Source organism: Pseudophryne corroboree, chromosome 3, assembly GCF_028390025.1.
Source record: "Pseudophryne corroboree isolate aPseCor3 chromosome 3, aPseCor3.hap2, whole genome shotgun sequence".
Taxonomy (NCBI): domain Eukaryota; kingdom Metazoa; phylum Chordata; class Amphibia; order Anura; family Myobatrachidae; genus Pseudophryne; species Pseudophryne corroboree.
This window is the reverse complement of record NC_086446.1, coordinates 434,505,959-434,530,194: the sequence shown is the minus strand read 5'-3', so window position 1 is coordinate 434,530,194 and position 24,236 is coordinate 434,505,959. Positions and strand designations below refer to the sequence as shown.

The window sequence follows — 24,236 nt, the reverse complement described above, 5'->3', positions numbered from 1 at the left end:
CCACACAGTATGAGCCGAAATTCACATTATAGCACACGGTATGAGCCGAAATTCACATTATAGCACACAGAATGAGCCAAAATTCACATTATAGCACAGAGAATGAGCCGAAATTCACATTATAGAGTGACAGAGTGACAGGGAGAGTGACAGCAGGGACATGGAAAGTGACAGCAGGGATATGGAAAGTGACAGCAGGGGAATACAGTAGGGACTAGGGAGAGAGAAAGGCAGCAGGTTAGATTACCTGTTTAGCAGCGGCGGTGGTCTGCGGTGCTGTGGATGAGTAGGCTGTGGTAGGCGTGACGTGGAGGCTGTGGGCCTCGGAGATAGTGCGGAGGAGGAGGCTGTGGGTGCGCAGAGGTCCCGGGGCGGCAGAAGAGGCTGAGGGCGGCTGCAGTGGATCTGGAACCAGGCTGGCTTTATTATCCCTGCCGCCGCATCGAGCTCCTGTGACCACGGCGCTAATATTTCAAAACTGCTGCGGACCGGCAGCCAATCAGCGACAGATTTGAACTAGTAGTGCCGCGGTCACAGAAGCTCGATGCAGCGGCAGGGATAATAAAGCCGGCCTGATCCCAGATCCGCTGCAGCTGGGAGTCTGGAACCTGGGCTTCCAGTGCGGCGGCGATGGTAGGGGCGGAGCGACGGAGGGCGGACCGGGAACGCAGCTTCTTTGTCGGCCCATACAGTAATGCCCCCAGCAGTAGCATCCCTTATACAATGCCCACAGTAGTAGTGCCCCTTATGCAATGCCCCCAACAGTAGTGCCCCTTATGAAGTGCCCCCTTTACAATGCCCTCATTAGCTGTGCACCCCATCAGTAATGCCCTTAATGGTAATGCCCCTGTGTAGTATTGCCCCTAGTCGTTTAGCCCCTGTAGTTTAGCCCCAGTAGTCATGCCCATACTGGGAATGCCCCTGCAGTTATGACCCCAGCAATTTACTCCCCCCCCCCTCTAGTTTAGCCTCTGAGTGGTAATGCCCCCAGTAGTTTTGCCCTCATGTAGTTTGCCCCATGTAGTTTAGCCCCCAGTGGTAATGCCCCCTGCAGTTGTGCCCCCAGTTGTTTAGCCCCTGTAGTTTAGCCCGCATGTAGTTTGCCAAAGTTAGTAATGTCCCCAGTAGTTTGCCCCCTTGTAGTTATACCCCCAGTAGTTTGGCTCCTGTAATTATGCCCCCTTGTAGTTTAGCCCCCAGTAGTAATGCTGCCAGTAGTTTGCCCCTTTGTAGCTTGCCCCCTTGTAGTAATGCCCCCAGTAGTTTGCCCCTTGTAGTTTGCCCCAGCAGTAAAGCCCCCCAGTAGTTTGCCCCCAGTACTAGAGCCCCCCAGTAGTTTGCCCCTCTGTAGTTTGCCCCAGTAGTAAAGGCCCCCAGTAGTTTGCCCCCAGTACTAGAGCCCCCCAGTAGTTTGCCCCTCTGTAGTTTGCCCCCAGTACTAGAGCCCCCCAGTAGTTTGCCCCTTGTAGTTTGCCCCAGCAGTAAAGCCCCCCAGTAGTTTGCCCCCAGTACTAGAGCCCCCCAGTAGTTTGCCCCTCTGTAGTTTGCCCCAGTAGTAAAGGCCCCCAGTAGTTTGCCCCCAGTACTAGAGCCCCCCAGTAGTTTGCCCCAGTAGTAAAGGCCCCCAGTAGAAACGCCTGTGGTACACATATAGGAGAGAGGGAGGGAGAGGGAGAGAGGGAAGAACTATACTTACCTAGCCCCGCTCCCGCCGCAGTCCTCTCTCGCCGCCCGCTCCTCTGCACTATGAGAGAGACGTCATGACGTCTCTCCCATAGCGCGCACTGACAGAGCCGGAAGCCGGAGCTCAGTACTGAGCTCCTGCCTACGGCTGCCGCTGCGGAGAGGGAGACGGGCGCCCGCTGGTAACGCGATCTCAGCGGGCGCCCGGCATCTCCCTGCAGCGCCGCCCGGGACATCGGGTTAGGTGAGCCGGGGGAGGCGGAACTGCGTTCCGTCTCCTGGTGGAACTGACGGAACGCAGTTCCGGCCCGTTCCGGCTCACTTTAACCCCTGGTTATTATATACTGAAAAAAGATACATCCACAGCTCTTGATAACTCCTCTTACAGTTATTGTAGCAGTCTTCACAAAAATATATGCTGATCTTTTTAAGCAAACAAAAGGAAATACTACTTGTAGTAGGCAATATTTTCCATTTAACATAATAGCAAAGTGCTAAAATGTAGTAAAAAGAGAGATTCCATGTGATGTGTATAAAAGTCACAGTGAGAATTGTTAACAGTGAAATTACTGATCATAGGACAATGGGGGTAATTCAAAGTTGATCGCAGCAGCAAATTTGTTAGCAGTTGGGCAAAACCGTGGGGGTCATTCCGACTTCTTCGCAGCAGTGCGATCGGGTCGGAACTGCACATGCGCAGCGGCCGCATTGCGCAGGCGCGTCGTTGCCTGGCGACAGCTGTTGCCGGGCAGCGACGTCGCGAACGAAGAAAGCGGTCGCAGCGGCGACTGCAAGAGGATTGACAGGAGGAAGGCGTTCTGGGGCGTCAACTGACCGTTTTCTGGGAGTGCGTCGGCAAACGCAGGCGTGTCCAGGCATTTTGATAGGATAAACCAACCTAGGTTGGGAAGGGGCGCTATGAGTGTGATTCCAATTGAATTTGTGCAGCAGCTGCCTGTATAGGGTAGTTACTCCTATATAAGAAAAAACAAACTAAATACAACAACAATAAGGCTGCGCTTAGAGAGATGAATTGTCTAATAATAAAATGAATTTATTAAATATAAAATATAAAATATGTCTTTTGGACAGTAAAATTGAGAATACACTGTAAAAATAGCCTCTAATCTCCTGTTATACAACATACATGCTTGTTCCCAATGTTCCTTAGGACCTTTTAATTTTAGAACCAATTTAATCCTGGGGCTATAGCATAGTCCCTGGGCTGGAATAATCAGAGTCCCAACGCTGGAGGATTAGCAGTTCCAATGGTATGGCATAAATCAAATGGAAAGTCCTCACCAGTGGTGCGTTTGGTTTGCAGAAATCCAGTCCTTAATTGTGGATTTGGTTCAAGACGAGCTGGTTTTTGGGGTCCAAGGTGGTTCAAGCTTGTGGTGATGTATGGTGATAAGGTGACAAGGAGGCCATACCATTGGAACTGCTAATCCTCCAGCGTTGGGACTCTGATTATTCCAGCCCAGGGAAAAAAAGGTCCTAAGGAACATTGGGAACAAGCATGTATGTTGGATAACAGGAGATTAGAGGCTATTTTTACAGTGTATTCTCAATTTTACTGTCCAAAAGACATATTTTATATTTAATAAATTCATTTTATTATTAGACAATTCATCTCTCTAAGCGCAGCCTTATTGGTGTCCAGGCATTTGGAGGGCGGATGTCTGACGTCAATTCCGGAACCTGCATCGCTGAATCGATCGCACAGGGTAAGTAACTATTACCCTGGTCTAGTTCTGCACAAAACTTTTTTTGCATAGCAGGGCTGCACAAGCGTTCGCAGCCTTGCTATGCAAAAAAGCCTTCCCCCATAGGCGGCGTCGAGTTGATCGCACAGGCAGCAAAAAGTTGCTACGTGCGACCAACTCAGAATGACCCCCCATGTGCACTGCAGATGGGGCAGATATAACATTTGCAGAGAGAGTTAGATTTGGGTGGGTTATATTGTTTCTGTGCAGGGTAAATACTGGCTGCTTTATTTTTACACTGCAATTTAGATTTCAGTTTGAACACACCCCACCCAAATCTAACTCTTTCTGCACATGTTATATCTGCCCCACCTGCAGTGCACATGGGGGGTAATTCCAAGTTGATCGCAGCAGGATTTTTGATAGCAATTGGGCAAAACCATGTGCACTGCAGGGGAGGCAGATATAACATGTGCAGAGAGAGTTAGATTTGGGTGGGGTGTGTTCAATCTGCAATCTAATTTGCAGTGTAAAAATAAAGCAGACAGTATTTACCCTGCACAGAAATAAAATAACCCACCCAAATCTAACTCTTTCTGCACATGTAATATCTGCCTCCCCTGCAGTGCACATTGGCCCTCATTCCGAGTCGTTCGCTCTGTATTTTTCATCGCATCGCAGTGAAATTCCGCTTAGTGCGCATGCGCAATATTCGCACTGCGACTGCGCCAAGTATCTTTGCTATGAAGATAGTATTTTTACTCACGGCTTTTTCATCGCTCCGGCGATCGTAATGTGATTGACAGGAAATGGGTGTTACTGGGCGGAAACAGGCCGTTTTATGGGCGTGTGGCTGAAAACGCTACCGTTTCCGGAAAAAACGCAGGAGTGGCCGGAGAAACGGGGGAGTGGTTGGGCGAACGCTGGGTGTGTTTGTGACGTCAAACCAGGAACGACAAGCACTGAACTGATCGCACAGGCAGAGTAAGTCTGGAGCTACTCTAAAACTGCTAAGTAGTTTGAGATCGCAATATTGCGAATACATCGGTCGCAATTTTAAGATGCTAAGATACACTCCCAGTAGGCGGCGGCTTAGCGTGTGTAACTCTGCTAAATTCGCCTTGCGACCGATCAACTCGGAATGAGGGCCATGGTTTTGCCCAATTGATATCAAAAATCCTGCTGCGATCAACTTGGAATTACCCCCATGGTTTTGCCCAACTGCTAACAAATTTGCTGCTGCGATCAACTCTGAATTAGGCCCTATGTGTCACCCATGCCCTGTCTACATATATTCCTCAACCAAGGATATAATACTATACTTTAGCATGTAAGCTCTCACGAGTAGGGCCCTCTTCCTTCATGTGCTTATCCTTTTCTTACTATAATAATCTTCAACTGCACCAAATACTGCGGTTTTCTGACACCTGATACTTATTCCAGTGTCATCTGCTGATGTAACTATGTTTATTTACCCTGTACTTGTCCTATATTGTCTTCAACTGTAAATTGCTGTTTTCCTGTTTTGATTATTTGTTTATGTACTCTGTAATTGGGTGCTGCTGATCCCTTGTTGCGCCACATAAATAAAGGATAATAATAATAATGATAATGGCCCTCATTCCGAGTTGTTCGCTCGGAGATTTTCATCGCATCGCAGTGAGAATTCTCTTAGTGCGCATGCGCAATGTTCGCACTGCGACTGCGCCAAGTAACTTTACTATGAAGAAAGTAAGTTTACTCACGGCATTTTTTTCGCTCCGACGTTCGCATTGTGATTGACAGGAAATGGGTGTTACTGGGCGGATGCACGGCGTTTCAGGGGCGTGTGGCTGAAAACGCTACCGTTTCCGGGAAAAACGCAGGAGTGGCCGGAGAAACGGTGGGAGTGCCTGGGCGAACGCTGGGTGTGTTTATGACGTCAGCCAGGAACGAAAAGCACTGAACTGATCGCACAGGCAGAGTAAGTCTGAAGCTACTCAGAAACTGCTAACTCGTTTGTAATCGCAATATTGCGCGTACGTCGGTCGCAATTTTAAGAAGCTAAGATTCACTCCCAGTAGGCGGCGGCTTAGCGTGTGTAACTCTGCTACATTCGCCTTGCGAGCGAACAACTCGGAATGAGGGCCAATAGTGCTAGGACTTGCTATAGTGCCTGCCCAGTGATGCATATCCACAGTGGTGTCGAGAGAGGGGGGGGGAGGGTACAAATTACTTTGGCCCAGGTCTGATAGAGGGGCCTAGTGGGGGCCCAGGTATCCCCCCCCATCGCCTTACCTAGAATCAGCAGCTGCAGCTTTTCTTCTCAGACCAGCAAACGCTGCAGTGTGGCCAGGGAAGTGCTTAAAATACAATTTTTTCTGTATTTTTTTCAAAGGGCGCATGGTCACACCTCCTATGCTTAGGCCATGCCCCCTGAAAAGTACCTAGGCCCGGCCAGGATCTCTACTGCTCCGGCTGGAAGGCATGCCATGCTCCTGTGAGTGGGTGCTTCTCATGTGCTAGACACGCCCCCAAAGAGGTGTGATGATGTTCCCAGCATGCTGTGGTCACACCCCCTCCAGGGGGGGCCCAGGAAGTTGTTGTACCAGGGCCCAGGATTTCTCTTGGCAGCCCTGCATATCCATCCATTCCTGGGGCCCCTGCTCTGCTCTTTTGAGAATGTGAGGGAGCTGGATGTTGCTCAGCAGAGCCCTATGTGGGCATTCCGTTCCAATGTGTTATAACTTAACTCTGAATACGCTCTAGTACCATATTATTACACACATATAGCGTGGAGGCCTCTGGAGAGGTGTGTAGATGCCAATCAATGGCTGACCCCTCACCCCACAAAAAAATTATACTATAAGTTGTTAAAAATGTAGTTTGTTGTCTTTTAACAAGAACAGTGAAAATATACAGCTTGGAAGGAATTTATAAAGTTCAACCTTTCAAAGATCCCAAAGTCTGTTGTCAATGAGCCAGAAGACAAAACAACTTTAAAGATATGTTCACGTTGGTCTCAAAATGGGGAGAATTGATTTACCAGAATGTGAGAATCCACACTTAATAACAGCTTAAAGGGGAAAAATACTACAGTCTCTTGGAATTAAAGTGGCAGCAACACAGTCAAATATCAACAATGACCTATACAGATATAGGCTATAGCCAGTGTCAGATTTGATAAGACACTAGTGACCTATTGCACATTTAGTGGCGTTTCCTTTTATCCGCTAAGATTTCCCGATTTGGGGGTTATCCAATTAAGTCCCTCACAAAAACTCACAAAATCCACAAAAAGTCATGGACCTATGTATTTTCGCAGCCGCAATTGACGAAAAAGGGCATCTTATCACGGATTTAGTTACACCTGTCTGTTCTAGACAGTCCACCATCGGCGTACTATTGCGACCACTATTTACTACTGCACCTGCCTATGGCAGGTATAAATGTCTCCGTATGTACAGGGTCTCTGTGGAAGCGGCTATGCATCTGAGAATGCAGCCAGCTTGCTCTCAGATGGTCGCAACACTCCGGCATTGCTGATATTTTTTGCGTTCTTTCTAGGTCACCTCCTAAGAACGGCCATCGCTTCATTACTCCATTTCAGATACCAGCGATCCAGTACTCTATAGCACCTTTGTGCGTGCACTCAGGTTATGCATGTGCCATAGGGGTTCCCAGAAAATTTGTGCAGTAGCAAATAATTGCTCAAATGCACCACAATTGGCATTGCTTTCAGTTAATGTCCACCTCTGAATCAGGCCCTTAACTTTTTGTTTGCCACCACTTCTATGTTGAAGCAAAAGTGTTACCGAATGACATGTGGTTCTACAGCGCACCCAGGATGTTCGGCCAATGCTAACATGTTTCCACGCCTGTAAGGGAACGGTGAATAAGCTTCACCCTTAACCTACTTCTCATTCTATGGTTCCACTATCTCATCAACTGCATAGTTTTCATAATCAGTCATTGTAAGATTGTGACAGGGTGAAATTGGTCATGCTTTTTCTGACATATAGACACATATTAGATAGAATAAGGTTTCTTCATATTGACTCATTGCTAGTTTTAATTTTGGGAAGCAGTCAGGATCCCGGCTGTCGGGAACCCAGCAGTCAGAATACCGACGCTGGGATCCCCGACACTAATCTGAATGCCGACACCGGCATTCAGAAAGGGAGCTGCATCCTGGCGCCAGAATGCCGACAACCGGGATCCCGAACGAGGAGACACTGCGCCACTGCAGAGGTTAGCTGCGGGGGAGGGGGGGGGGGAGTTAGATTTAGGCTGCATCCTGGGGGGGTTAGGGTTAGGCACCCCCCTTGGAAGGTTAGGGTTAGGCTACGGGGCGGGAGGGTTAGGTTTAGGCAGCGGGGATGGGGGTTAGGTTTAGGCTCAAATGGGGGGTTAGGGTTAGGCACAAAGGGGGAGGTTAGGGTTAGGCTAACATAGTATTCGAGGTTGAAAAGAGGCAAAATGCCCATCGCGTTCAACCTGTATTTTGCATTAAGTTGAGTTGATTTTTACTGTACCTGCTGAAGAATGTTTTATGCCTACTTAACAACTACAAATCACATTACACCCGGATTAACAACGTCAATATTTGAAGTGTTGTAACCTTGGATATCCTTTTCAATCAGAAATTCATCCAATCCCCTTTTAAATGCATTTACAGTGTCCACCATTACCACCTTCCCTGGCAGGGAATTCCAAATCCTTATTGCCCTAACAGTAAAGAACCCTTTCCTCCGTTGCCTACGGAATTTTCTCTTCTCCAGCCTCAATAATTCCTCTGATAACTCTTTGTAGTGCCCCTTTACATATTTGAAGACATTTGAAGGCTGCGGGTAGGGATGGTTAGGGTTAGAGGTGTGGGGAGAGGGTAGAACACCCTTTACTCAACCCTGTCGATATTTTAAACTCCGGGACCCCAGCGTCGTTATTTCAAATGCCGGGATACCATACGCCGGGATCTCATACTGATCCCTTAATTCTAATTTGGAAGACCTGGGTCAGGCAGTGTTCTGTATTTGTGTATGATGCCTCCAGGGCTGCATCTACCATACTGGCAAACTGGGCACATGAGATAGGCAACACTTATCTGGTGGCAGCAAAAAAATAGCTTTATATTACTTTTATTTATTTTTTCATATCATTCAATAATATGCTACTTGGTTATTACCAAACATACATATGTACCAAATACACATAATACAGATGGGGTGTTTGGTAGAAGGGTTTGAGAACACAGAGATGTTCAAATGACTAAGGGTTTTATTTAATAAGCCTTGGATGGAGTACCAGGCAATAAGCTACTAACTGCCATGTCACAGGCTGTGTTTGAAAAATGACAGTTAAGAGCTGATTGGTTGGGACTTTCCATCCAAGGCTTAGTAAATGGACTGAACTCCACATAGAGACCTGGATGTCACCCTTTATGAGGGGATGCGGTAAAGATGCCGGCTGTTGGAATACCACTGCTGAAATCCTGACACCCATCAGAGTGTCAATGCCAGAATCCCGTCAGGGTCAAGAGGCCCACAACGGAATCCCGACAGACGGAATCCTGACCGCAAGTATAGTGACGGGATAGTGTTAGGGCCGGGGGTGGGGGAGGTTAGGTTCAGGCATCACATGGGGGGAAGGGGGGGGGGTTAGGTTGCGGGGAGGGGAGGCTGCAGGGAAGGGGGGGGGGGTAGGTCTATGCACCATGGGGGATGTTTAGGGTTAGGCACTAAGGGGGAAGGTTAGGTTCATGTGATGTCTTGTAGTAATTAAAGCAGGATATAACACACGCACACACACACACACAACCACACACACACACACACACACACACACACACACACACACACACACACTTTGCTTTAGATGCTGGACCTAGCCTTGGTGTATAACTTTACTATGCACAGGAATGCTCTAGTCTAATGACTTACTGTATGTACAACACCATAATCCAGTGTAACAATGCTCATCATAATAATGGGGCCGATTCAGACCTGATCGCTAGGCTGCATTTTCTCACAGCCTGCGATCAGATCAGAACTGCGCATGCGTATGCACTGCAATGCACCGGCGCGTCGGACGACTGCATCGGGCATCGGTGTATAGCGACGAGATGGTGCAAAAAAAGCGATTTACGGGCGATCGCATGGTGATTGACAGGAAGTGGCCTTTTGTGGGTGGCAACTGACCGTTTTGTAGGAGTGTCCAGGAAAACGCAGGAGGGACCCGGCGTTTTGAGGGAGGGTGTCTGACGTCAGCTCTGGCCCTGATCACCACAGCGGCTAAGTACGTCCTGGCCAGTGCAGAGACTGCACAAACTGATGTTTGTGCAGGTCTCCAACAAAAGCGAACGCACACTTGCACAAAGGTAATACCCTCCCCCTGTAGGCGGCGACTACCAGATCGCAGGGATGCAAAAAATGCACCCTAGCGATCAGGTCTGAATTACCCCCAATAACTTTAACTGTCAAATCAGGTAAGCAGACTGACCAGTCCAAATTATGTTGCCAATGGTGTGTTCCTTTAAGGTGGTTACCAGTGTGATGACATGTACAGTATATAACATATATGGATGAATATTTATGTTGGCATAAATGTGTATTGGACGCATTGATATATGTGCGTAACAGTGTATTGCTGTAGGTGTAAGCTTAGTGTTGTGTATTACTTTGTACTGAGTGCATGTCTGTACCATGCTGTAGACCTCTACTGTGTATCACTGTATAAATGTCCCAGTGTCTCCTGTCGGTGGTCTGGTAAACACCCTAGTGTGCTGTAAGTTGGGTATCACAAAGTGTAACATAAGGTGCAGAGCAGTATGCAAAGCATCAGGAGAAGAACAGAGTTAATCGTAAAAAAAAGGGTTAATGCTTTCCAAAGCCAGAGGGGTCTGGAATTCATTAATTGCATGAATACCCTCAAGTATATACGTTATATAAACACATTATATATTAATACGCGTGCACAGTTGCAGGGCCTGGCCCCTCACAGCCAGCATGTAATTCCAATTTAATGAGCAGATGCTAATTAACTATGTAATTATAACAGCCGCCCTCGGCTAATTCACAAATGGTCCAGGATGCCAGGAAAGCAGCAGGAGGCAGCTAAAGAAGAGGAGGGGATAAGAGGCTCGGGGAAAACAGAGTAGGAGGGGAGGACAGGTATAGTAAGAAGAGAAGAGAATGTGGAGGATGGAACAGGTGACCAAGATGACAACAGACAGCCTGCCGCCCCCATTCTGCAAGGGTTTCCCTAACAAAATGCCTCTCCTCTCTATTGTATGTATCAAATAAGTGTCTAACTGAGCCATTATGTGTTTGTGTATATATGTGACGCCCTAAGGCCCCTTCTTGTACGTGACACTAGAGATCTGCGTTCCAAGTGCATAAAAATGATGGAGTGAACCAGTCTTTTCTCTGTGACATGTTAACTAATAAACACAGACCTTCTGGTGTAAGTATGTGATGCAGGCAGAAAATCCTTTTACTTTTCATGTGACACAGGGCCGTTATGCTGAAAATACAAAAAGACAGGCAGGCAATTTTTACAGAGCTTTATGTATGGTAGTAATGGAATCAGATCTGACAACATGACCTATTTCCGCAATTCAATAATGTTGTGCTTCACTCTTTTTCTCACCTAATTTCCAATTACAATACCCTAGGCTGACAGGAGTAGCTGATACTAGAAAAGGTTACCTTTAGCACCCAATATTATCAATAGGAAAATAGCTGGAAAAACAACAGTAGAATTTCATCCCGTTGACAGTCATCTAAAATGAAGACTATTCATCCTGTGTACTGTATAATAAGAATATATACAAAATCCCTAAAAGGATGTCCTACATATTTGATGCTGATAATCATCATCATCATCATCATCATCATCATCATCATCATCAATATGGAGCAGTCATCTTCTGTGGAAGGGGAAATAATAGAATTTTCATCTCTGAATTATGATTTGAGAATCCCACATGAGCTCCTCTTATAATGACATTAAATTATGGAATACATAAATATATATAGTGACAAGACATATAACTAATCTGTAATAATAAATCAATGTAGAAACCATTTTCTTACATTGTTTGTATTTTACTAAGATAAGAGACAAGCCAATGCCACTGCACATTCTAGAGGGTGCTTATTTTGGATATTTAAAGTGATACCTGATGTAAAGTCTTAACCCATGGTTCCTGGCCCGCAGTGACATAATCATTTACATCAATCTACCATTTCATCCTTTGCAGATAAGGATAGGTTATGATAATATCCTTCAGTGGAAAGTTCCAATTGTAAAGTGCAACAGAATATGCTGCTCTACAGAAGAAACTGCCAAAACATTACCATATGGTTGGCTGAACTAAGACAGAGGACAAAGTATGCTAACTAAGCCATGCTGGCTGTATTTTGTGAGGAGTTTCAGAGAATGGGGGAGATGTACTAAGGCTTGGAGAGAGATAATGTAAAGTTAAATAAAGTACCAGGCAATTAGCTCCTAACTGCCATGTTACAGGCTGTGTTTAAAACGTGACAGTTAGGAGCTGATTGATTGGCACTTTTTTTCTCCCTCTCTTATCAGTCTACGAGGCTTAGTACAACTGCCCCTATATCTGAAAAGATGTTTTCTTTCCCTTGTAAAGAATATTGATGTAATCTAGATGGCAACACTTATTGTTATGGATAAGGAAGATTAGTGTGTGTGTGTGTGTGTGTGTGTGTGTGTGTGTGTGTGTGTGTGTGTGTGTGTGTGTGTTTGTTTTTAGGAGACCAAGACAGAGAATGACCTACTTGTGAAAGTAGAGAGAGTCCAGTCATTATCCCTCAGTTTGTGGCACTGTATTACAGTCAGAGTGTTATTGTGGGTGTATGTATGGCACTAATCAACCCTTTTTCAACAATTATGTAGTGTATAATTTAGGCATACAGAAAACAAATGTAGGAATTACCTTGTTTCCTTTATTTACTCAAGTCATTTGCGCTTTCTTTCTCTCTCTCTCCCTCCCTCTCTGTACATAGCACTATGCTACTTACTTGTGTAAAAAGACTCAATTGGGCTAGCAGCCCCCTACTGATGCCTATAAACGTTTGTGTGGCAATGACACAAAATATCTCATTGGGGTTTTTTTTTTCCTTGACACAGTTATATGATCACAATTAATTACTTAATAAAATGTATGACTAATGTGACTCTGCCTGCCAATTTCAGTGTAATCCATTTAGTGCTTGATTTATGTTATGTTTGCAGTATGTACATTTTCAAAGTTAATATGAATGATATGGCTGATGCCAGACAGCATATATGTTCCATGTACAGACAAGAAAACACCTCCAGGATACTCTTTCCTGAAAGTACTATTGGCAGACCTATGTTTGACAGAGATAAACTGATACATCATCAGTGGGTGACTGATGGTAAAAGGCTGGGCGACCTCTTACCTGTGCAAGTGTCACACGTGGGCCTTCTTACTTTTCTGTACCTATATTTTTATTTTTTTGTCTCTCAATTCTTTACTAGGAACCCTTATGTTAATGTATGAGTCAGCAGTGAATACAAAGTACCAGGCTATAGCACCATCATGTCCTTTTAAACATGTCATGATGGAACTTTAAGATTTATCAAATTTTATAACCAAAGCAAATGGAACATTTTTCTGTTGTACTATGATGTGTGACCAAGGAGGCACAGCTGCTGCATTGTCATAACTAGTACCGTGCATATGTTCCTCATTGACCCCTACATTTTTTAGCAGAATTATGAGTGCAAGGCAACTCCCAGAATCCTCCATTCCTGTGTTGTAGCATGACAATCTTAGCACAGAGAATACTATAAAAAATAGATCAGAAATACATATATATGTCATAGGGCTAACTCCTACTCCCACAGGATCTTATTAAATCAGAATCCCAGAACTGATCCTATGTCATTCACCTACTCCACTCACCAATTTAACCCTAATCAGCCTAATTCCATTCTCACTGATGTGGAAGCAGCAAGGGGAGAGCACAGAAGTAGGTCTGACAAGGAAGAGAGGGACACTATACAGTGTAGCATGAGAAAAGCATAATGGGACAGATGTATTAACCTGGAGAAGGCAAAAGGAAGTGATAAACCAGTGATAAGTGCAGGGCGATAAACGCACCAGCCATTCAGATCCAATATGTAAATTAACAGTTAGCTGGTACGTTTATCACATTGGATTTATCACTGGTTTATCACTTCCTTATGCCTTCTCCAGGCTTAATACATCTGCCCCATAGTTAGCTATTTGCAGGACTGGCAACCTGAGTGTTCTCCTGGGGTGGGGGTCACTAAAAAACATATGGAACCCAGCTGACAGTCCATGAATGTGACATTGACATACCAAAGAATGACCTGTAACTGGGGAAGCTCAATGTGTGTAATAATGTAAGGCTGGAGGAAACCCTCTCACTGAGCAGTACAGCGGGTGCACCTCCCCAGCACTACCTGCAGACTAAGCAAAGTGTGTGTGTGTGTGTGTGTGTGTGTGTGTGTGTGTACAGTCACACTAACATATCTGACATGTGTGTGTATGACAGGCAGAGGGTCACACTGACACGTGACGTGTGTCATTACAGGCAGCGGGTCACACTGACAGCTGGTGTTCTGCATGCCCTATGCTTGTGCAAAGGACTAGCACATCTCATGGTCCCAATCGCCTGTGCATATGTGCTATGACAGCCAGACATGCGCCATGGCATTACCTTATCAGCACAGAGACCCCAACATCCTCACAGTTTGCATACACGCGTGCCCAGGTCTCCTTGATGATAGTCCTTTCGCCCTCCGTTATCTCCTCCGGTCTCTCCCACCGCTCCGTCTCATTTTCCTCTTGGACTTTCTCCATGGACCCGTCAGGATGGAATCACACACAGCCCCAGGCAGGAATCAGAGCCCCTGCAGAGATCGGGATGTAGGAGGGTGTGCGGGTGATGAGGGCTGTCTATGCTGAGAGCTGTCTAATTGTCAGACCTCAGAGCTTTGCCCATTGCTGCTGCTGCTGAGTGTGTCTGTGTGTGTGATTCTCAGCCCAGAAATAAACTGATGAAAAGTAAGATATTTCAAGGCATTGTCAGAATGCTGAGGCAGGGAGCAAATCTCTCCCCCCGTCCCTCCTCTTCCCCCTCCTCTCCTCTCCTCTCTCCTCTGTCCCTGCCTCCTTCCCTCCCCTCTTCACCTTCTTCTCTTTCTTAACTCTTTCTTCCTGCCCTCTCTGTGCTTCCTCCTACCTGCCCCCTCCACCAGCACCGACTCATTTCCTTACCTTTGATCCCTGTCTTATTCCTTACAGTGTTCCGCCAACCCTCTCTCACTTCACCCTCCTGATCCTCTTTCATCTATTCGCTCACCTGCTATATTTCGCCTTACCTGCTTTATCTCCCCCTTACTGTACTAACATTTCAACTTTTGCTTCATCAAAGTCTATCGTTTTCTTTTGACACCTGCTTTACCTATTAGTGCACCTTTATATTTATTTTATCTCAATACATCTTCCAGCAGCCATTCCCACTGCTTTCTCCCTCTAGCTATCTGGCAATCTGCAGCTCTTGACCCAGTCTCAGTTTTTTCCCCTTTCTTCCTTTACCCTATTAAACAGTGTTTCCTTACTCCTAATCTGTTTATCTTTATCTTGCACCATTCACTGTATTTCTCTCCATCTGTCTCAAATTATTTTATCTCCTAGATTTGCTTCCCGTTTTCTATTATTTCATTTGGCTTTCCACCCTCCCTGCTTGGCTTCTATCTATTCTCCTTAGGCATGACCTTGCTCTGTGTTCTCAGGCCACACACAACTCTCCTTGTTCATTCAGTCAGTCCTATCTGTCTTGTAAAGAACTCTGCACTGGGAGTATCTTGTAACAGTAACACACTGGTCCAAATGGAACAACACATATATATAAAGTTACTAATGTCTGTGACCACACTGACTTTACTCAGTGATTAATTCCTTCCATGTTCTCACAGTGCTTGGAGACTATAACTGAACCTGCAAACTTATCTCCCACAAATCCTAATGCTCATAAATCTGAGATTTCCATTTTTCTTCTGGTCTCTTGAGTAAAACTGACTTTGTACTTGTTGAATATTTTTCTCAACATTCCTCTACTTTTTTTTTCTTCATTAGGAGCCATAATTACCCTTTCCCCCTCCCACTCACCCTTCCAATTTCCGTTGGAGTCCTCTGACTGATTGGCTAATGTTGATTGTTGTTATTCTAGTACTCCCTTTTATACTGTAAATCTTCATTATTTCCCCTTCTCAGGCCTCTACTTCTTGTTTATTGTCTGTTATGTTTCTCCTGTAGCTTTTACGGTCAATCACTCTCCTACACTGTTTGTCTACCTTTGCCCTACTTCCTAGCATTATGTTGTGTTTGATCATTTATCCTGTTATTTCATTTTTGTAACCTAACAAAAATTGGAGCTAACAACTCAAGTTAATGCAATTCAAAGAACTGTAATACAATATGCATAAAACTATATGCAACGGTTTACATAATTATTATATAGAATAATTGTCTGTTATGTATCTCTTAAAGTCAGGGCCATAACTAGGGGTGTTCATGTTGCACAGGGTGGACGGCCCCTGGGAGGCATCACCGTCACTGCCCCACAGCATCTGCATGTGGATTGGAAAGTCACCCTGAAGTCAGTAGTGCTACTGCAGAGCAGCCTGGAGCATCCAAGCACCCTGCACCCTGTGGAGCTGTCCGGACCATCCTTAGGACACTCCGGACAGAGCTCTACAACGAAGAACCTAAGGTGCCACCCCCTAATTGTGACATCATGTAACTACAGGTTTAGGGGACGGGCCAGCACAGGGCGCACTGCCGTCCTGTGACGGCACTGCTTAAAGCTGGCTGATAGATTTCCAGTTATTATGTAGTTTGTAAAGCCTTGAAACTTTGGCAGTCAACTAGCTCAGGACATGCTGCCATAGAGAAAGTCACTACTTGTGTGGCAAGATTGAGGTTAGTGCAGCTCATCAAACGACCAGTATTGGGATTACAGTGTTAATTTAATACGGCCTTGGGTTTTGCCTAGGCTGGAGTGGACATCAACACCTGCCATCTACTACAGAGTTGGATGCATCCAGTGGTACGTCCTTCCCTCCAATACATATGTTTGGTTTGCTACTAGTCATAGCAAGCTGGAAATAAGTGTATTTACGCTTCCACCCAGCGAGGTCTCCAGTTCAATCAACATGCTGTCACTGAACTTTATGTAAAATGAGAATGCCAGATTACAGCCCAGCTACACCTCTTCAATTCATACTTTCCTATGTTTGAAAAAGCAGTTCAGGGAGGTTGTGAAAGTAATACCTATCAGCGTGAACATGTTCTGCTACATCTGAGAGGCGTGTCATGAAAATGACTTACATCCAAACATAAATGAGCCCCAAAGTTAGTATACTGCAAACACATATACTGTAGGTGGCCATGAGAAACCTTATTTAAAATGTATGTAGCCATAGCGATCATTGGGGCAGATGTATTAACCTGGAGAAGGCATAATGAAGTGATAAACCAGTGATAAATCCAAGGTGATAAAGTTGCAGCTCTTCTCCTCATTCCAGCACACGCTGCAGTGTGACGGGCAGCAGTGTGGCGAGCAGCAGTGTGGCCATGGAGGTGCTTAACCACTTAACTGATGATTTTTCCCACAAAAAAAATGCTCAGAAATTGTTGTGGTTTTTTTTATGAGTGAATTAGGTGAAGAACATAAATGTATCCCTATCCAAAATGATTTTAGTAAAAAAAGAAGAAATAATTTTTTTACATTTTTGTTTCAAACATCGAAACATCGATTAAAAAAACACACAAAACATAGCGACCATCGGAACATCGGTAACATCGCGACTTTAGCTTTTAGAGCCCGGACAGCTGCCAGGTACACGGGGGGGATGGCTGGGGGGGACTTGAGGGCGATGATTTACACTTACCAGCAGCTGCTATTGTCTGCAGCCGCTGGGGGGTGGGGGATCCTGCCGTGCTGAATGATCAGCAATGATCGGCAGCACAGCAACACTGGGGGCTGGGTGCAAGGAGGCAGAGGGACCCTCTGACAGCAGTCCCTCTGACAACAGCAGTGGAGGGAAGTTTCCCTTCTTTGCCGCTGCTAACACTCTTTATCTGACTGGTCACATCCTTTGTGACCCGGTCAGATAAAGCATTTGCAGGGATGGTCGCATCTGATACGTCCATGCCAGGCAAGTGGTTAAAGTACTATTTTTTTCTGTATTTTTTTCTAAGGGTGCATGGCCATGCCGCCTGTGATTAGGCCATGCCCCCTGGAAAGTACCTGGGCCCAGCCAGGCTCTCTACTGCCCAGGGAACAGGACACAGTGGCCAGAATTGCTGCTGCATTAAACAGACCCCCTCAGGATGCTCCAGGCTGTTTTGTGCGCACCAGTGCTGGTGGCCTCGCCACTTCCACATGACATCATGCGCTCGGAGTGGGGGGGTCACAGTGTACTAGTAAGCCCTGTTATGGCCCTGGGTGTTATAGAATTCTATAAAGTCAAATAGAGTAATACACTGGCTTACTGGGCCTGTGTGGATATGTTGAGGCTTTATAAACATACGTACAGTGCTTGTTCTTCTATGTAGAGCATGTTAAGCTAAAAGGTAAACCTAAATCTACAAGTTGATACATGATCTATAGTACCTTCAGTTGAGTCACATTATTATGACCACCTTCTACAATTGACGTCGGCAGCGCGTAGCCCATGAAGTACGTCACGTGTCGTGTGCTGGCTTGGTGGATATATAAGGTGTGCAACACATATCAGTCATTGCTGACTGATATGGAGGTGGTTGCACACGGGCCTCCTGTCGACCCTGTTGACCTTTTCAACATGTCAATCAAATGCAGGAGTATATAGTATGGAAATTGGATTGATAGGGACCAGTTCCAGAGGCAATGTACTGTGAGCAAGTAATTCTGTGAAGAAAGAGCAGTAGATACATGGCTTAGCCTCCCAGTGGATGCAGTAGCTGTGTAATGAGAGGACTTAAAACTTGCTACTCTGAGTAGACCCTCATTTACCATAAACAGTAGATGAGCTAAGAACATGGCTATTGCAGCACTAATTCCGAGTGGCATATAATGTTTTATGTTGTTTTTACATACCTTTTTATTTTTTGCACACGGGCCTCCTAGGTTGCACACAGGCCTCCTATTTTGTTAAATACCACACTTCGTTATGGATCAATGGGTTGACAGTTACAAGGTTGGCAATGGTTAGGTCGGCGCAAATTGGTCGAGATGCACAATGTTGACATGTTAAAAAGGTCAACAGGTTGACATGGAAATGGTCAACACAGGAAAATTTTAGAAATGGTCGCACATGAAAAGTTCAACATGAGTTTTTAATGTTTTTTTGGTGTCAAAATGTTCCTTTCAGCACAAGTACCCCCAATGACTGCACCGATTCGCTTGCCTATTCCCAATTGTAGGCCACGTGGATAGTAAAGTATGAAAAAGTCCTGAAAATGAAAAAACAAATAAAAAAACCTCATGTCGACTTTTTGTTCATGTCGACCTTTTGTCCATGTCGACCATATGCATGTTGACCATTGGGGGTCGACTTATTAACTGTCGATGTTCTCACTGTCGACCTATCATCCAGATACCTCCACACTCTGGATAAGTGTTTAAATACTGAAATTATTTCACATATATGTTCCCTTTTCTGGAGCTATTTATAAGGATTAAGAATTTGACCTATAAAAAAGGTGTGGGCCGGGTACTGAATACCACCACAAAAAAAGCACTGCATACATATATCAATACATATATTCAAGCAGCATGATTCCAGTCAGGGCCGTTTCTATGCGACCCCTGCTGGCTGCTGGTGCACTATTTTAGGAGTCCGCAATGGACTGTGCTCTGCTCGCTGGGTGGAGTTCAGCGGGATGACATGGTTGCGTCATGACGTCATGCACAGGGAGACGCTGTGGAAGTGCGGTCGGGTGCCATTTTGTAGACTGCAGAGCATTGAGGGAGGAGGGGGGGATGTTCGTGCAGTGCAGCTAGCATTCTGAGCCGGAGGACGAGGACTGACTCAGAGTCTGACTGAGACTTAGACCCCAGCTGTGCAGACTGAGAGACCCTCCACTGGGCTGCTGCAGTCAGTGAATCATTTAGTTCACTCAGAGACTGGGAATTACAGTCTGTGTGGGGCGTAATATGGGGCAGGGGGCATTACTGTGTGGGGCGTAATATGTATGGTGTAGAGGGCAACAATGTGTTAGACAATATGATGTCAGCATCATTATTGTGTGAGGCATAGGGGTGTATTCAATAGCTGTCGGAAGCTGCCGTTTTGTCAGAAAGACAGTAGCTTCTGACAGATTTCGGTCTGAAGGGGTTCTGACCTATTCAAAATGTGCAGGTTTTTTTCGACGGGAATTCCGGACTTGTCGGAAAACACATGGATCGGCAGAATAGCCACCGATCCACGTGCTTCTGTTGGAAATGGGGCCAAATCCGCCAGGTTTTGGCCCCCTTTCCGACAAACTTAATCCGACTCGAAAACAAGTTGGATTGAGGTGAGGAGATGGAGAGCGGTGCGGCGGGCTACGGGGAGCAGGGATGAGAGGTACCTTGACGGCCGTCCCCCGGCCAGGCACCTCTCTCCCTGCAGCGCCTCCCCCCGCCACCGCAGATATGTCCCCCCGCCGGCCGCCAATCTCATCTCCCCCCTCCAGCCGCCACTCTCTGCTCCCCCCGCCAGCCGCTGCTCTCCCTGCCAGCCACCTCTCCCATCTCCCCCGCCGCCGCTGTCAGCGCACCCGGCAACCACTGACAGCAGCGACAGGACAGGACACCGGGAATGGCAAATCTAAGAGTCGTATTTGGCTCAAATCCGACAGTTGGATTTGGCCATTCATTGAATAGCAACCACCAGTGCCCGGCGCTAAATTCTAGAATATATATATATATATATATCAATACAAATAAAGCTGCGCATTACAGTCCACCTTAGACTTATATGTTAGTCCATAATTAGCAGTCTGTGTCCGGTTTTTTTAATATTTTAAGATGTATGCTGCCGCCTCCTCCGCTTTAGGACCAGAGCCACTGAATCCAATGTGCATGGAAATGAGAGAAGAATGGAGGGCGCAGGTGTGAGTAAAATACTACAATTCCATTTATTAAAAAACAAAGCTCACATACATCTTAGCTTCAGAAGATCAGCGTAATCAACCATATGGCAGCAAAGCCCCAGGATCACTCCGTCCCGTACTGATTCAAACAGCAAACCGCGAGAGCCGCCAGGCACAGCCCGTCAATCGCACCGGGACCAGACTTGGTGACGTTCACACGTCTATCGCTCCACAAGCCACGCCCAACGCGTTTCGTCGATGGACTTCGTCAGGAGCGATAGACGTGTGAACGTCACCAAGTATGGTCCCGGTGCGATTGACGGCTGTGCCTGGCGGCTCTCGCGGTTTGCTGTTTGAATCAGTACGGGACGGAGTGATCCTGAGGCTTTGCTGCCATATGGTTGATTACGCTGATCTTCTGAAGCTAAGATGTATGTAAGCTTTGTTTTTTAATAAATGGAATTGTAATATTTTACTCACACCTGCGCACTCCATTCTTCTCTCATATATATATATATATATATATATATATAGTGGCAGGAGAGGTGCTTTGCCACCTCTAAGCTACACACAGGGTCCTGGGGGTGGATGGGAAGTGTGGATGGACCGGGTTCCCATCCATTGGGCCCAGACCAGGTCTTATAGGCTTCTTAGCCCAAGAAGCTGCTTCATCAGCCAGCACCTGGGTGCTGGGTTTAAAGCAGAGTCTCTCCCATGAGTCAGGGCTCCTGAAGGCAGTTAGTGTCCAGGTGATAGGCCTGCTAGGGACAGTGGGATGCGGAATACTGGGGCACTAGTGTCAGGATGCCGGGACCTGAAGGGTTCCTTATTTAGTAAGATGGTGTGAGGCAGGGCCTAACCTCCCTGGTTGTTTATACTAGAGACAGTGAGCTTTTGTGTGTAACTTTGGATTTGAGCAACCTGAATAAAAGGTATCTGTTGTTTTTGCACAAGCCTGGAGTCGGTCATTGGTGGATTTTTGTAGCAGAGCACATTCTAGCGAGTCTCCTGTAACAAATGGCACCTGAAGAGGGACCCTTCTGCTAGTCGTGTCACACGTGGCAGAGGACCCAACAGCCGCAAGATAGTGGCACACATACCAGCGAACTCCAGACCAAGCTGAACTCGTGGGCATCAGTACCAGACCAAGGGTGTTGTAAGTAGTTGTTAAACCCAACCCCACGTGGTAAAAATAATGATATGTTTTGTTTAAACTGAATGTGTTTGATTTTGGTGCAAAGGTTTGCATTGGCAGCAAAGAGGTTAAACAGGGTGCATGGCCTGTTCTGTCTTATATGCTTTGCACCATTCATTGAAAGTAGCTGTGCTGATTTGCTCTAAGGGGTTGCAAGCAGCTGATAATTTATGACTGAATTTCTTTTCCAAGCTTATTTGTACCTGTGCCTGCAAAATCTGGTGATGGGAGTCTGGTGTCCCTGTTAATTAGCTCATTAAGACCAATCAAGCAAAGTTGAAACCTTTTATAAATGTGGTTCTATTTAAATAGAGACATTTTGTGGCATTATGTGTCCCAGCAATCCCTGAGTTCTAGTTTTAAGAGCCTGAAGGGAGAAGTTGTTTATTTGCACTACCAGTGTAAGGTATTTGGAATCACTATGTACATGCTACATTTCAGTGCTTTGTTAAAATCTTAATCTGTGCAAAAAGAGAAAAAAATTATTTTTATTTTCCCTTTCACTTACAGTTTTCAAAGGTAACACGGTGAATAAACATTTTCAGATATACAGCATATTCTAAAGTGTCTCATCAAATGGGTAACAAAAAGAGAATTCATGCTAAAAAAACAAAAGGGGTGACAGCTCTAATACCTCAGGTCAGGAACTTATGTGACCATATTAAAGCCCCACAGTTGGAGAGTGAAGTGGAGATCTTATTGGGGAGTAATCCAGATCTTGGGGAAGATTTTAGCATGAAACCTTTTTTTTGGCGTCGCACGAAAAGTGACCTTGAAAATAATGTCCAATTAAAGGACCAGGAGCTAGAAGAGCTTAAGGAAAAATGTTATTTTCTTCAAGAGCAGGTGAACACCTTAACGCAAAAGCTGGAGAAGAAGGAATCTCTTTTGTCTAATACCTCAGGTCAGGAACTTATGTGACCATATTAAAGCCCCACAGTTGGAGAGTGAAGTGGAGATCTTATTGGGGAGTAATCCAGATCTTGGGGAAGATTTTAGCATGAAACCTTTTTTTTGGCGTCGCACGAAAAGTGACCTTGAAAATAATGTCCAATTAAAGGACCAGGAGCTAGAAGAGCTTAAGGAAAAATGTTATTTTCTTCAAGAGCAGGTGAACACCTTAACGCAAAAGCTGGAGAAGAAGGAATCTCTTTTGTCTGACTCTCTGACCAAATTGGGAAAGAGTAGAAAAGAAATTGCCAAGCTCTCAGGCCAGGTGTCAGAGTTGCAGAAAACCTTGGCAAAGGCTAAACCCAGATCTGAAAACTTTGTAGTACATAGCCATGGACTATTAGAGAAAATCTCCTGTGACCAGACATGAGATGGAAGTCTGGTGCTGGCCAATAAGGCTCTGTCGCAAGACTGGGCCGAGCTTCAGGAGGAGGTTTCTCAGCTAAAACCATTGGCTATGCCTAGTTTCGGTTCAGAGACAGGCGTAGCTATACCAGTTGCTGAAGGCGTTATGCCAAGAGTTAGGTCAGAGACATTATCAGCCAAAGTGGATATGCCAACGGTGGTACAGGCTGCGGAAGAATGGTACCATACTGTATTGGAACCCGGCTATACTGGATTCCCTGTTCCTGTCAGAAGGAACAGGAAATTTGAGCCAGAGCTGCAAGTGCCTAAGGCCCGGAAGGCTCCCTGCTATGCCACGAGTAAGGTCATCTGCCTGGAAAGTGGAAATGAGGGCCCTTCCTCAGAGGTAGAGCATTTACAGGCACTAATGTTCATTCAGTTGGTATTGCCGTTCCAGAGCATGGTGGAAGCTGCAGCCATTATTGCGCAGCGCACAGAAAATCCATGGGAATTTTGCAAGTAGCAAGAGAGAGCCACATCAGATGGCAGTGTTTTGTTGTTAACCCCTAGGACGGCAATGAGAAGTTCCTCCGAAGCAGGACCACCTCATTCTCCGGAAAAAGAATGTCGTAGTAGCTTGGGTGAAGAGTGGAACAAAGCCCTGAGTTCAGTGGAACCTGTTCAAGATGGAGCATAGCAGCCACAGGGGCTCACAGAAGATGTGTTTATGGAGACACGAGATGAGGATGTGGGATTCCCGGCTGCTCCTCAGTTGACAGGCAGTGAGGAGGAAGCGGTAATGGAGCTGGGAGAGGTTCACTTGATGTCAAGTGATCATCCACCTCAAAAACAAGAATCCTCTAATCTGCTGGATCTGTGGCAGAATGATGAACCCCAGGAATCTACCTGGACAGATGGCAATTTGATGACTACTCAAGAGCCCCTCCTAGAACAGGAAGTCTTATCTGAGCTGGAGATAGCTTCTGTTCAGGTCTTGGAAACCCAGGTTCCATCCCCTGTTGACGAGATGTACGTTCAGAAATTAATCCCTGATGCACGTGAGACTTCCTCTGACGAATCACAGACAAAGACCGTACCTTTGGAGGTGTCTCGGCTACGTGAACTAGTCATGGTTAAGCTAGTTGCAATACAGGAGTACACTTCTGGAGTCATCCAGGAACCTGCTTCTGAAGGGGTTCGCCACGTGTATGAGGAGGATAAGGTGCAAGATTTC

At 45.8% G+C, this 24,236-nt stretch overlaps 1 protein-coding gene and 1 long non-coding RNA gene across 2 annotated transcripts in view; one reads left to right on the top strand and one right to left on the bottom strand.

Moving 5' to 3' along the window:
- Positions 1-14,527, bottom strand: part of CYGB (cytoglobin) — a 29,100-nt gene extending 14,573 nt beyond the window's left edge. The window contains exon 1 of the mRNA XM_063960417.1: positions 14,105-14,527. Coding sequence (XP_063816487.1) covers positions 14,105-14,247 — 143 coding nt within the window. The 5' untranslated portion in view covers positions 14,248-14,527. The remainder of the gene's footprint in view (positions 1-14,104) is intronic.
- Positions 14,368-24,236, top strand: part of LOC135055866 (uncharacterized) — a 205,399-nt gene continuing 195,530 nt past the window's right edge. Inside the window, exon 1 of the long non-coding RNA XR_010243830.1 lies at positions 14,368-14,451. This is a non-coding gene — a long non-coding RNA (uncharacterized LOC135055866). The remainder of the gene's footprint in view (positions 14,452-24,236) is intronic.